Source organism: Haemorhous mexicanus, chromosome 5, assembly GCF_027477595.1.
Source record: "Haemorhous mexicanus isolate bHaeMex1 chromosome 5, bHaeMex1.pri, whole genome shotgun sequence".
Taxonomy (NCBI): Eukaryota; Metazoa; Chordata; class Aves; order Passeriformes; family Fringillidae; genus Haemorhous; species Haemorhous mexicanus.
The window spans coordinates 16810814-16825212 of NC_082345.1; the positions used below are offsets into that span (position 1 = coordinate 16810814).

Consider the following 14399-nt stretch of genomic DNA (forward strand, 5'->3'; position numbering starts at 1 on the left):
AAGACTCAGTTCTGAAGCTTTTAGAAGATAATGCTGAGGTCAATTACTTGAACCTGTACAGAACAATTTCTTATTTTGTGGGCTAATGAGCATCTGCATCTTTAGCATCCCAGCTTCAAGAATATAACACTCTGGGCATTTCTCTGAAGAACTGTACATATGATGCAGCTGCATGTTTTCCAAGTAATGATTCTAGACTGTGAGCAGTGGAATCAAGAGTAGAGAAATAATTTCTGTCTTTTAAAAAAATTGGAACTGAAACTCTTTATTTGATAGCTCTAGTGGATTTATCATTAAATTCATTGATGCATCCTTTGTGGACCATCAAAATATTGCAAGCCAGAATCCATTATGCTTTATTTGTATTGCTTTACAAGGAAAGCCTGGATTAAATGGATCCTTCACTTTTCTGCATTCATAGGAAAGTAGAAAAGTTATGATTTTGATAACTGAGTCAACATTCTATTATTCAATCCCACTAATCCATCCCCAAATCCATCTTCTACAGCAAAAAACTCCTCATTACCAAAATTATAAATCACCTTTGGCCAAAACAAATTTAACTTCTTCTGGAACATAACAACAATGAAGAAAACAAGACATTTTGGGGCATTTGAAATTTAATCTTCATCTACCTACATTTGCAGTCCTTCTGGTTTTTGGCAAGTTCAAAGCCAGGTCTACATTCACAGGCAACCCCACCTTTGGGTGTCTCCCGGCAGATGTGTGCACACCCATGATCTTTATTCATACAGTTCATACCCTCTGTGGAAAATGAAAGAAAAATAGAAAATATTAGTATTAAAATAAAACTACAAAATAATTATGCATATCCAGTTCTCCGATAATTTTGTCTGTAACTTTTATTTTTCATCTGGACCGTGTTCCACAAGAGAAAAGAACAGAGCTGAAAGGAGATATATAGTCAACAAAACTGTGTAATAAAAGACAAATGTGCTCTGGGGCAAATATTAGCACTACTGTGTGTCTCTGCTTCATGTAGAAACTTGGGATTTCTCTACTCTGTATCTATATTCTAATCTTTTATGAAAATATCAGGGATTTAAAGGATACTCCAGGAAGCTGTCTGTCTCTCAGAGCTGGATAAGTGATCTCACTGTTATTTTTTTCCTTGTATAAATTCAATGGCTGTTACTGTCTGGTGCATTTTTATATGCCTGTTAACGTGCTTTATATTTTCTAACACAAAAAATCTGCCAAATATTACAACCAAGCATTTTTGCTTGGATCCATTTCTTTGCTATTTGTTTTACATCTCAATTCTCTGTCATCCACCATAAACACAGCACATCTCCAACAAACCTACTACCACTTTTGTCTTTGACTCTATTAAACAAAACACACCAGCTGTTCAACAAGCATCCAAGTGCCATGGGTAGATTCCTGCTAATGTTTATGCCAAGGAATAGTATCAACCAGCTTTCTTTTAATCATCACAGAGATAAATTTAGTTTTCAAAACCATGTCAGTGATTTAGATACTGAATGCACCTTATCTCTTAGAGTCTTTCATTACCGTGCTAATTCAAATCCCACATATTCACAGAAATCTTGAACTCAGTTCTTATGGGTCAGCATCTAACATTCCTTGTGTGAACGAAGGCTAGCTAGATTTGCATTACAAAGCCTTCCCAGACTTCCCCTTGGATATCTGACCTGTAAAGGAGAGACAAATTCTCTCAGAATATACTGGCAGAGAATTCCCATTTTAACTCCGCTCACTACACTGCCGTAAGCAACATCAGCATGGACACTGCAACTCATTTGGCACTTTGCAGTGTGTCTGCTCCCACCTATTCTAGGCTAATTTCTGAAAACTACTCCAGAGCAAAATGTTAAACTTAAACCTACAGTGCCAGTGTATTGCAAGTAAATGTTTTTTTGTGCCTAGAATTAAGAGGAGGAAACGCTACAGAAAGTCAGTCAGAGATTGCCTCAGGGTGACAGAAGTTAACAGCTTCAAGAAGTTATTCACACTGTTTAGCTTTTCCTCTGAGAAGTTTGTATTAGCAGAGTAATGAAAAACACACATTACCAGTCTGATTGGGTATTTTTTTTTTTTTGTTTACCTCTCCTACAAAACACACCAGGGTCTTAAATCTCACCACTTATGAAAACAAATATTATAGAAAACAGATGTATTTATTTCTTCTAAATTCCCCTCTGTGTCGCCCTTGCGCCTAAAAACTTGCCAAAAAATACTAAGTTACTATAACCAAGTAAGTTATTCTTTGTAAGCTGCAGCCTGGACAACAGATGCTGCCCTGAGATACAATACACGCTACATGCTATAATATACCACCCTACACATCAAAGCGAGGTATGAACGCTTTGTTGGGCTGAACAGATACAAGAAACCTGGGAATGGTCTTTTTGAAGGGTTTGAGGCATTTTATAATCTCTTTCTCTCCACTTCTCCCAACAAAGGATTTCAGACACAATGTGTTTGACAAACTGCATTCCTGTGCACTGCGCTATGCTCTAAAAGGGATCTGGGAAAGATAACACATGGCTGATTGAGTCCCAGTGCCCAGGCTCTGAGAAGAGAGGAATTATAGAGATGAAAGCAGATATTTAATGGCCCACAAGTGTAATCAAGCAAGTGATTTTTCAGTGTTTACTTGCAGATACCAAATCTCTGCCTTTATGGGAAGACAGAAACTGGGCACTGCTGAAAGTACTGGGAGAAATTGAAGATCAAAATCATTAGAAACCAAAGTGATCCTGGTAGTTGCGTGTAAGACCACAATATTTTAGTTACTGTATTAATCATTCCATCCGTTGTATTAATCAGAGTTGCCTAAAAACTATTTCAGTTGCATGTTTAGCTGGAGAATACCATAGAAATCTCCTGAGCCTGAAAATCATTCTTTTAGAAAATATAATGGTGAAATGAAAGATCATTATTTTTCAGTCATAAGCAGGAGCTCAAGCACAACAAAAATTCTCATTTCAGTATTTTTAAAAATCCCTAAAAATTAAATTATAAATAATTTCCTAAACAAAACCTTTTTAGCCTGAAAAGATTAGTGAAATAAGAATGCAGCAAATTAATATTTTCCCTTGCTAAAAATGCAATCTGATCCAAAAATGTGTCAATTTGAAAATAATTTTAATCATTCAAAATTCTAATTTTTCAGCAGATACAGTATTTGTCCAGATGTCTTATGTATTAATCTACATACACAAATAATTTATGAATCACCATTGATAAAGTTTACTTTTTTGCTAATTGACTCTTGAGGCAATATCGAATCTTTAAAGATATAGCACATAAGTCACACTAAAAATGCAAAAATATGCTAGGTATCTTTCTAGTACTAATCTTATCTTCTATACAAATGCATATAAATAGGAGAGCAATATACTCCTAAAATGACTTTGTTCAGTATTCTCTTAAGTAGGATGTAGTCCAAACTTTAAAATAGACTAGAAACACATAAAGCACCTCCAGTATTTTCCTATAAGAAGGTGCACTGCTGGTAGTGAAGAACTGCTCTGCTAAATTCACACTGCTGCCACAGGAGCAGTGGGATGTTTGAGCTATCATTTCTCCTTGCTCGTGCCCCCTGAGAAAGAAAGGTTTGCAATATTTTAGTTAATGTTTAGCAGCCACCTAATACACACATGCTTTTTCCATTAGGGGTACAGAGTGTGAATAACAGCATGGGAAAAGTTTCCTTAATGTAAAAGGGGGATTTAAGCCTCTCAGTGCCTGCCTTGCTGCTCAGCCCCAGGACAACGGGTGACCCAAAGAGCAGGTGGGCAGTGTGCTCCAGCCTCACAATCGTGGTCAAACTTTCTTCATTTGCAGAAAGGGGTGGAAAACTACTCATTCAAATTAAAAAAAAAAAACAAAAACAAAACAAACAAAAAAACCCAAAAAACCCAAAAAACAAACACATTATCATGGGAAAATTGCATGAGGTTCTGCTGTTCATTTATCTGTTTGAAGCTTTTCTCTTTATCACCATCAGCCCCAACAGCAGATGGGTCCTGTTACCAAGAGGTGCCCTGTGCTTCTCATGGTGCCCCTTCCTTGAGCTGACTAATGCAGTGCAGAAACAGGACAGAGAGGGAGAACACCCATAGAACTATTGGAGGCCTCTCCCACATCAATACAGAATTATACCCACAGCGGTTTTACCTCAGTGTGTTGCTTAGCCTGGGCAAAGTATCAGACAATGGATCTTCCATCCAAGCCCTAACCAGAAGGTATTTACAAAACTATTTGCAGAACTTGTGACCACCCTCTCTCTCCATTGTGTGCATATCTGCCTCACTCTGGTTTGGAATACAAGGAACTGCTCTCAAGCTGTCTTGATTTTTGCAGTGCTCGGTGTGTCCCAGCTTCTAGAACTGATGGGACTATGGGTTAAGTGAAAAACCAAAGTTCCCAAGTGAAGGGAAAGATTAAGTGTTGATAAGAGAGAAGTCTGTACTCACACACGCACAAAAAACCCCCTTACTTTATCAGCATGACACTAAAATATCCAGTGTTGAAATGTTCTAGGTTTTACACATTAACTGTTCATAAAAGCAGTGTCTTAATGCCAAATGCTGCTACTCAAGGTAATCTCCAAAGCCAGCCCAAGAATGGGTGCACATCTCTTCAGCAGTGCTGTCAGACAGTCAAATAAACTTCTGAAACACAGACACATTCTCAGCAAATTCACCTTACAGACAGCAAAACAAAATCCAGTGGAAAATATAAACAGGAAGGGAAATGTCTCTTAAGAAAGGAAAACACGGATCTAATTAAACTAAACCCTCTCTCAGCATTTTAGATATGACTTGAGAAACTCTCTTCTATTGCCTTCCTGGATTTTTTCCTGACTCTAAGTTACAAAAGATTGTTCATGGGAGAGTGACAGCCACTGCTATGTATACCCACAATCCACACTCATTTTTGTTCCTGGCCTAGGAGAGATTTGGATGTGAGTCTACTATGTTAATCCAGTCTGCCATCTAGTTATCACAAATCTCTTAATAGTGCTGTTCTGCAAAATGTTCAGTCTGATATAATGGCCTCTCCATTGTATTATGCTCTAAAAATGTTTTCAGCTCAATGGCCCTGAAAGTGCTTGAATCAGGCTGACTGTGACAACTAAAGCATGGATTGGCCTTTATTTCTCATTAACACTGTCTGTTTTCATCTTAATTAAGACTTTTAGCATTTAGCAATTATTTTACGATGTGGCTCATCATATATGCTTAGATTATCCTCTATGTGGCCATGATTTCACTTACTCTGTATTTATATTGCTGCTGTTTTTATACATTCTGAAGCACGCTGATTCCAAACACAATCTGAAAAGGACCACTTTAAATTGCATACATAACTTTCAGAATATTTTCAGGCTACATGTGTTTGAATGTGCTAAGAAGTTACAGGAAATCTTGAAATTAACCCATACATACACAATGACATGCCCAGCAGCATTTGCATCATTTACACACAATCTTGAAAACTACATAATCACATTATCCTTTCTTGTTGATAAGTTAGTTTTAACACAAGGTACACAGTGAGATCTCTTATTAAGCTGCACCATATATAAGATATAAGATACATCTTCAGTAGCAGAGAGAGGAAAGAATACAAGAGGAAACAAGCATTCTCATTTTACTTGTTCTGTAAACTATTAACATCACAGAAATTTCTTTTTTGTTCTCTTTTTAAAATTTGTGTAAGAAACTACTGTGCTACAATAAAACACACCGGTCAATGACCAGGCAATTTAGGAAACTGACAAAGACAACTCCTCTCACAGAGTTCTTACTCTGTGAGGAATGGAAGCATACCAAAACACAGCAAGTTTCTAATGGAGGCAGGAATATGATGTTGGTGAAAATGTGAGATGGCTGTTCTAAGCCATATGGTACATTATGCATGTATGTTTTTATCATATAGAAACAGACTGTTAACCTTTTGTCTGACTTGTGGAAAGCAGCTCCCCATCTACACCTGGGAGTGTCCTTGCCTTTGCCTTCTAACTCCAGGATCTCATGTCCATCTCAAGGGTGATGAAAATAAGCATTTTCTAAACAAACCAATTAGAGTAAACAAATACATATGGTCAGATCTTAGGACCATTAAAGCCAAAGGACTGTTTTCCAACAGACTGGATCTGACCTTTATGCTACACAGTTGCATCAGATCCTCTGGACACTTCTGGCTCCCTAATAAGAACCTGATTCTGGGATGTGAGGAATGTCTGGGCGACCTCTGCTCCCCAGTGAGAAAAGTAAGATGTTTTCATCTCAAAACAGAATGTCCTTTCTTGAGGATCAAAACCCCCACCAAGATTTGCTCTCTTAAGCAAGAAAATGGAGGATGAAACTAATTGGCTGAGGCAGGTGCCCTTCCTCAGCTGATCCCAACACCACAGGTACAAAGCATCCATCTAGGACCAGACCTCCAGAGCTAAGTGATAAACCCCACATTGGGCATGCTGGAAATGTAATCATCCATATGAACATCTAATGTTTTTCATACTGTTAACTGAATGAACACAACATTTTCTTCCCATCCTCATTCCTGAAATAAGTTACTTGTTTCTGTCTAAAACTTTGGGAAAAAATAGTTGTTTCAGTGACTACAACTCACCCCAACATAGGTTGGAAAGAAAACAAATAAAGCAGGCAAACTTACCCAAGGAAACAGAATTCTACACTATTAAGTAGGTTGTCTGGAGAAATCTTGGACATAGTGCAAGAAAACAGCTGTTGGTATATTATAAAATAAACAAATTCAAGTTTGTTTAGCAATTACATGTCTTTTCATTTTGGATCTGAAATGTGCTTAGGGCCAGCATCTTTGGAAGGCAGACTTGCAGTCTGATCTCTGACAAGATGTTCCTGCTCTGAGTGGCAGCCAGGAAACCATATGGAGAAGGTTTTTGTCTTGAGATTTAGAAATGGGAATGTATCAGAAGTATAACTTCATTCTTTGAGCAGTAAGAGCACAGATTTGCAGTTCTGCAAAGGTGCTGTGGTTTCAGGAGAATGATGAGAATGAATGGACCAAGTTTAAAAGAGAAACTATGGAAGTAGGGAAAGGAAACAGATTCCAAAGTTGTCAGAAAATGTCATCAACTCCCATAGGACCAAGAAGAGAATAAAGAAGATTGGCTGAAATCCATCCCATGCTGGTTGTGACCAACTGTGACTGTATGATGGGTTTTTGGTGAACACATGAAAGAAGATCTTCAATCTCAATCTGCTTTCCACATTGCAGAGCTACCAAGAGGAGCTGAGGCTTGCTGAAACTGTTTCCAATAGTTTCTGTTACCTTCTCACACATTGATTATCTAAAAAAAAAAAAAATCTGCAAGATAGACCAGAACCTGTGTGCCAATGCTGCTCGGGCAGAATCAACTGTGAGTCTCTGCCAGTATAGACTTGGCACCTGATGTTAAAGGGAAATAAATGGTAGGGGAAGAAAAACGTAAGGACAGGAAAGGAAAGAAAAACAAAACACAGCACTACAATCTGCTTTTAACTTTGCTTCATCTTTAAAAAATAGCAATTCCTTAAAGAGTAAAGCAAAGCAAAAGAAAAGGGAGGTTTTCAGGGGGTCACTGCCCCATGATGTCCCTGGGCAAATGGGGGTGACTCTGAGGGGAGACCAGGCCATGCCAGAGGCAGAGGAGAGAAATGCACTTTCTGCATCTGAGTCTTCACCACCACTCTCCTATTTCTTGGTGCCTTGGTGGGAGCAAATAAACCTGGAATAGCTTGGCTATCCTGAGTACCAGGGCTGTGGTACTACAGCAGAGCCAGTGAAGGACAGCACCTCCACAAGCTTGAGCACCTTCAGCTGGGCAGGGGTAACGGAACAATCACCTCAGCCCACTCTGGGGTCTCAAACACTCACTCACAACAGCAGGATTGAGGAAACACAAAAAAATCCAGAGTTGGCACAAGAATAAGAGGGGTTTTGCAGGTTTATTTTTTTTTTAAATATTCATATGAGGTCTTTGGTCTTAGCATACTAGAGCTAGGAAAACTTGCCTCACTCTTTTCTAGAGTCTCTCTCTTTGTACCTGATTATAACATAGAAATACTGTAAAGCAGAAGATCAGACAATGGCAAGAAAATGTTTTTTCAACCTTCCTGGTCACATGAAAATTGAGTATTTAATCAAACATTCATTACCTCTTACAAGCGAAACTTCTCACAAAGATGTAGCAAAGTTTTTAGGTCTCCAATAAAAAGACTTAAAATAATCTCAGAGAGCAGAAAATTATCACAAACAGAAATTTAAAAAATCAATCGAAAAGATGGCTTTTCATTACTGTTTCATGAGAAGGTTTTGAACAGGTTCTAAGCAAAAATTAAATCATAGCAGTACCATTTGTGTAAAGATAAGGCAAGCAATGGGAGGATAGGACTAAAAAAAAGCCCACTAAAATATGGCAATTTCTTCCTTCTTCTGCAATATGCACAACTGACATGAGACAGACATGAGATAGAATTATTCTAGAAATATTTCTAATAAAACATCTTAAAGACAAATATTTCTAGGGCAGGTTTTCAAACACATAGAATACATTCAGATAGATGGAATAAGAGTAAATATTTCAACAGCAAGTTCCTTTGCAGGAACTTCTTCACATCCCAAACTCTTCCCAGGACAATTTCACAACTTCTTGCAAAATTATGTAATTAGCAAAATGATACTGGGCATTATAGTATATGGATCTATATATATATTATGTACTGTAATAGGTGTATGTATAATTATATATATGTAGCAATTTTTATATATAATGAATATTCATAATTAATTGTGATTCTATATGTACTAATGCATACATAACCTATTTAAACTCAAAAATATGTTCTGCAAGGAAAGAAGGCTGCTCACTTTCTTCCAGGTAAATACAGAGCATCATTTTTGTAGTAGGGCTAAACACGATCAAGATCTAAAGCTCATTCTGTCACTTTGTTTCTTACCAAATAAAAAAAATCACTGTGGTGCTAAGGAATTCCTCAATTTGACCCCATGCTCACTAAGGCTAAAGCAATAGTTTCCAGCTTCCTTTTCCATTTTAGGAAGTCACTTCAGCTTTGGGAAGCTGAATGTGAAGCAACATCTACAGGTAGCTGTACTCAGAGCTTCATATTTTCATCAAGATTTTGTGAGCAGAAAAATCCAATGGTCAGTTATTGTCCAACAATCAAACAGCTGATTTCTACCAGCTGTGGTGACTTCCAGAAAAGTCACACATAACTTAGAACCAAAATATTGACGGTGTATTTGGAGCGAGAGAGTCAACCACAATTTCTCTCAAAAATAAGATAGTGGCTATATTTAAGCGGTACATCTGCACAACACAAGTTCATTTTATGTGCAAAGTGTTCAAGTCCCAAGGTTTGTACAGCCCATTTCCATGCAGCGTTAGTGTGGAAGATAGCTTTTTCCTTGGAGAAGTCAAACAGGAAGGTGTGCACTTGGGTGCCAGAAAAAGCACCACAGAGAGCAGAATGGATTTCAAACATTCCCAAGTTTGATACATTCCCTTCTCCCTTTTCTTACAAAAACACAGATATATTTCACTGATGAGTCTCTGAGAAATAAAGTTTTAGAACATTTTAGAACCGCAGTAGAGTCAAAAAGAATAAAATTGTACTGTGCCTAAGAAAATGCTATTGCTTCTAAATGCTAATACAGTAGGATTTTACATACCTGAGGACAATGGAAGATGAAATATGAAAGCCAAGATATATGTTTGCAAACTGCCTTGTGAGAAAGCAATTCAATTTCCTATCCTAATGTGTTAAGATGTGTGTAGTGTCTGGGGTAAAAGCAATGTTATCTGGAGTACTGTCATAACTAAATAACTACTTTAATAAGCTCAGAGTGTTTGACTCCTCCAGTCTCCTCTGTCTCTTGATTGATTATTTAGTGAGTCTGGTCCTAGAGCTCATAAATTTCAAAATTCTTTCAACTTTCTTTTTTTGTCTTTCTGATCAAAGAAATGTTTATGTATCCTTCCCATACTGTGTCTCTTTAAACCATTGGCTTTTTCGAAGTGTTTTTTTTTTTTTTTTTTTTTAACACCATAATGTGATGTACACAGAGAGGTAAATGATGTCAGAATCCTTTCTGCCCCAAACCAGTCTGTAAATCTTCAGAAAAGCAAAGTTCATGGGTGCCTTTAAAAGGGGCACAATCTGTTCGTGCTTAAAAGAAAGTCCCCCTTTTTTTTTGTGTGTGCAGAATAACAATGCCAGAATGTGTTATTCCAAAGAACTGTTGCCATGGTGATGCCATCAATAACATCATTTTCTGCATCCTTGTCCTTTAAACACATAAGGAATGCAACAAGCATTGGTAAATGTGAAAAAAGAACAATTACCTTTTCTTTCTCAACAGCAGAAGAAGCCTTTATTCACCTCATCAATAGAAAATTATGTAGAAAGGAATAATAAAGACTGTTACAAGAAGCACCAAGAAGCCTATTAGTGACAAAGGCTTTTTTTTTCCTTTCCATGAATAATTACAGCTCTTCAAGAAGAAATCAGCCCAGGCTAAGGACCCTTTGCAAGCTTTAGATGGTAAAACAAACATTTGATTATACAAGGATTTCCCTTTCGTGTACCTTTCCAAGGAAAAACAACTAAAATCCAGAGTGAAATGAGAGAGAGAAAACCCAGAGAAACATCTGCTGCAATTAAATTTACAGAACCCTGCCCATTCACCTAAAAGACTCATAACAAAAAGAGCTAGAGTAGTAACAGAATCAATATAAATTTCAAGCCAGCAGGTTAAAGTTGTCTATAGTGGGAAACTTGGGCTTTTAAAGTCATGTAATAACAGGAAGCTATTCCAATTCTGTACAAATGGGGGAAACAGGATTTCAACACTGGATGTGTTACCAAACAGTTGGAAAACACTGTTCAGTTTAAAACCTCAATGGCCAAAGCAAAATGGTAGATACACTTCCTACACAAAGTCAGTTCATAAATAGTGGAACCTTTACCAAAGCAGGATTTGACTGCAGGGACTTTTAGGAGTCATATAGCAAATAATTAGGAAGTCCTTCTGAGCCATTACACTTTTGTGAAGCTCAGTCATGACTCTGATGGCAATCTTCATACAGGGGCCCTGAATATGCTGGTTGGTGCTTTCTACATAAAATAAAGGTCAATGCACTGTGCACTGGCTTGTTTGTATCTTTTGGACCTTTCTTTCTGTACCTGTACTAGGGTGAGAAGCTGAAGGTGGGTATGGAAAACCTCCTGCTTCCTTCTCCTTGCCTCTAAGTAGTAAAAGGGTCATGTGTAAGAGAAAAGTGTGGAGGAAAGCAAGAAAGGAGTGATGTGAGTTGGAGATGAGGAATGTGCATGTCCCAGAGAGTTAGATGAAAGGGCTGGTAGGGTTAATGACAGCGAAGATATATAGCAGAAAACGGATCAGATTTAAAGCACTAACATGAAATTACTAAGATCATGCAATTCCAAGCTCTTGAGCTGAATTTGAGTGATCTATGAGTAAAAGACAAGAACTTGATCGCACATTTACAATGGAAAGTTTGTGCTAGTTAGGAAAGGGAATTCAAGAAGTTTGAATCTTTTTCTGCACACATGTTCTTACACTGCCCTTTGATTTCTCACTGCTTCTCCCTCTACCTCTAAATAGAGATAATGCTTGCTCATTTTGGATAGTTCCTTCTGCTTTCCACTGGTCACTGTGGAAATCCTATAGGAAATGTGACCCAGTAAAGAGGAAAAACATATTGAGATGGTGGGAACCAACAATATTCCCTTCTCTTTAGAACTTCTACAATGTTTTAAAGTGTTCCACTATTCACTTCAGTTTAAATGCTAACATTGACCGGGTTCTCTTTAATGGAAAAAGAGCTTCCACATTCTTTCTAGATTTCAACACATTTAGGAATTGTTTAGAAAACTCCGTGGAAAGACTTTAATACAGCAGCTGACGGTCTAACCCAGCTTATCTGAGGGGCTATTCACCAAATTCCCCAGAAAAAAAACAATTAGTGAAATCTGTTTCTCAGTACGCAAACATTACTCTTTATCTCTTAAGCCAAAGGAATAAAAGACAAATTCCTGGGAGGAAATGTTATGATTCCCTTCCCTTCTGACTTGCCTGAGACTTGGAAAGAAAATGTCTGCTTTTTGTAATTTCCTAGTTGGCCTTAGTAGGCTGAAAGCTGAGTGGTAATTCCTAGTTTCGCAGTCTCTCAGATCAACACTCCTGCATGGCTGTCAACAAAACAAACCAATTGTTTTGATGAATTGCTAAAAGCCTCTTGAACCCCTCTGAGATCATTTCAAGGCCACTGGAAGTTTATATGCCTAATTTATGAAGTAAGTATTAAAAGTGTACATGTGTCTTATTAAGCAAGAGTTTCCTAACTCTGCTGAACTCTGTGACTGAAAGTACACTTAATATTAATTGCTTTTAGGTTACCTCAGAACTCATGCAATACACAAGGGTCACTTCAGTGTGATACTGTTCTTACACAGATCTTTGAGAAAATCCCTGATTTTTATTCTGAAGAGAGAAGAAAGCTACTAAGATGAGATATTTTAAAAGATATGCCAAAACTTGAAACATTATTCTCCTTCACCAGTAATTAAAAAAAAATAATTCTTCACAATAATCAGGCATTACCTAAATCATTCCTTTCCTCCATCCCCTTAATCCTCAGACTGAATTTCCTCCATTTGATCCTGTACAATTGTACATTTTTAAGGCAGAAGCAGAAGGAATGATGGTAAAAAAAAAAATCAAACTTCCTTACTCTAACCTACTCTAAATACTAATGGTACCTCTCAAAAGAGAAAGAGCTTTCCATCTAGGAATTCCAATTAGGAATATTTGCAGAAAAGCCAGAAGATGAACCCTAACGTCCATAGTGGCCTGTGGCTGGACTGTCACAAAACTAAAGCCAACTATATAATATTATAATCTGATTAAAACTTCAGATTTTTATGGCCTCTGCAAGGATTCGTTCACCTGCACAATTTCCACTTCAAGGGGTGTATTTTCCCTACACTTAGATCACAAAATTATTTTTTAAATGTTCTCAAAGATGGCACTGAAAAGATTTAATGACACCTTTTTTGGCCACAAACTGCAAAACAAAAGCTAGCAAATATGTCTTACATCTGCTCTTTCTTTTACCATGGAGGTAACAGAGTAGGCTTTTTGTGACACATCTTTGCTAAGAAACTTGCCAGATCCTTGGCTGAGAGAAAAATAAAAGCTGTAAGTGTGTAAGCATTTCTCAGATGGAGAAAGCAAAAGCTGGGTCTTAGAGGCAAAATGCTGATGGAGCTGATGGAGGCTGGACAGGCATGAAGGGACAGTCAGTCATTGTCCCTGAATCAGAGGCCTGCAGGGAACATGAGAAATAATGCTGGCACTCAGCATATAAGCAGTCAGCAGACAGGGTAACAGTCCATGCTGGAGAAGAAAAGGCAAGCCCCATCAAGGGAAGGAAAGCAAAGCTGTTTTTGATGAAGTGCTGGAAGTGATCTAGAATGAATATGGAATTCAGAAGGTAGTTTACTGAACAGACCAGTAAACTACATTCCTTGCACCTAGAAAAACAGGAAAAAAAACAGAAGAAAATACTGAAAAAGTAGGATAATGGAGTAATAAGTGGAAAGGCTAGCAGACAGAAGCATTCACTGTCCAGAGCCTTCAGGCTCACCAGGAAAAGGTGTGCCACTGAGTTTTCCCATATTCCTCAGGAAATGTGACAGGACATGACAATTGCTTACATGTCACTAAAGCTCTTGGCTTGACAATATGTATGCATTCCAAGATCTCTAATGCAGTTTCATGGGAAGGTTTGACATCTACTACATTCTCACAACAGCTCTGTGGTGCCCAGGCTGCTTGTGGGACGACAGCAGACTGAAAAAAACACAAGCATTCTTCTCTGCCATTGGCATAAGGGCCATCATTATCAATATTCAGCAAAGCATAACACAGGAAACTCTGTATGTTTAGAAGCAAAGTACTGGGCAAACAACCTGTGATACAAACAGGAGTTTCAGGCTCGAGGTAAGGTAAGACACTGAGATCAGTATTCTTGAGTTCTTATGAAGTGGAGTTCTTTGTGGGTTTGACAGAATGTTTCTAACTGGCTGCCTTATTACCATAACCTGGAATTATTTGTAGATCTGGGAAGTTCCCACAGTGCGTGGTCTGTATGCCATTTTAATACACGTCATATTGTTGGGTTTGGGCATCACTCATGGGCTTTTTTCTACACTCACTGAAACAATGAAAGAGGCAAAGAACACATACTTGGGCCTGACTTCAAATTTAAAAATCCAGTTTGATGGTAATCCACATCCTAGAAAATTACAGGGTACCACAATCTTAATTAA

General features: G+C 37.8%; 1 protein-coding gene across 3 annotated transcripts in view; it reads right to left on the reverse strand.

Moving 5' to 3' along the window:
* SCUBE1 (signal peptide, CUB domain and EGF like domain containing 1) overlaps window positions 1-14399 on the reverse strand; it is a 190841-nt gene that overhangs the window by 92127 nt on the left and 84315 nt on the right. For all 3 annotated transcript variants that reach the window (XM_059846144.1, XM_059846142.1, XM_059846141.1), the window contains exon 5: window positions 640-765. In XM_059846144.1, the coding sequence (XP_059702127.1) occupies window positions 640-765 (126 nt within the window). The remainder of the gene's footprint in view (window positions 1-639; window positions 766-14399) is intronic.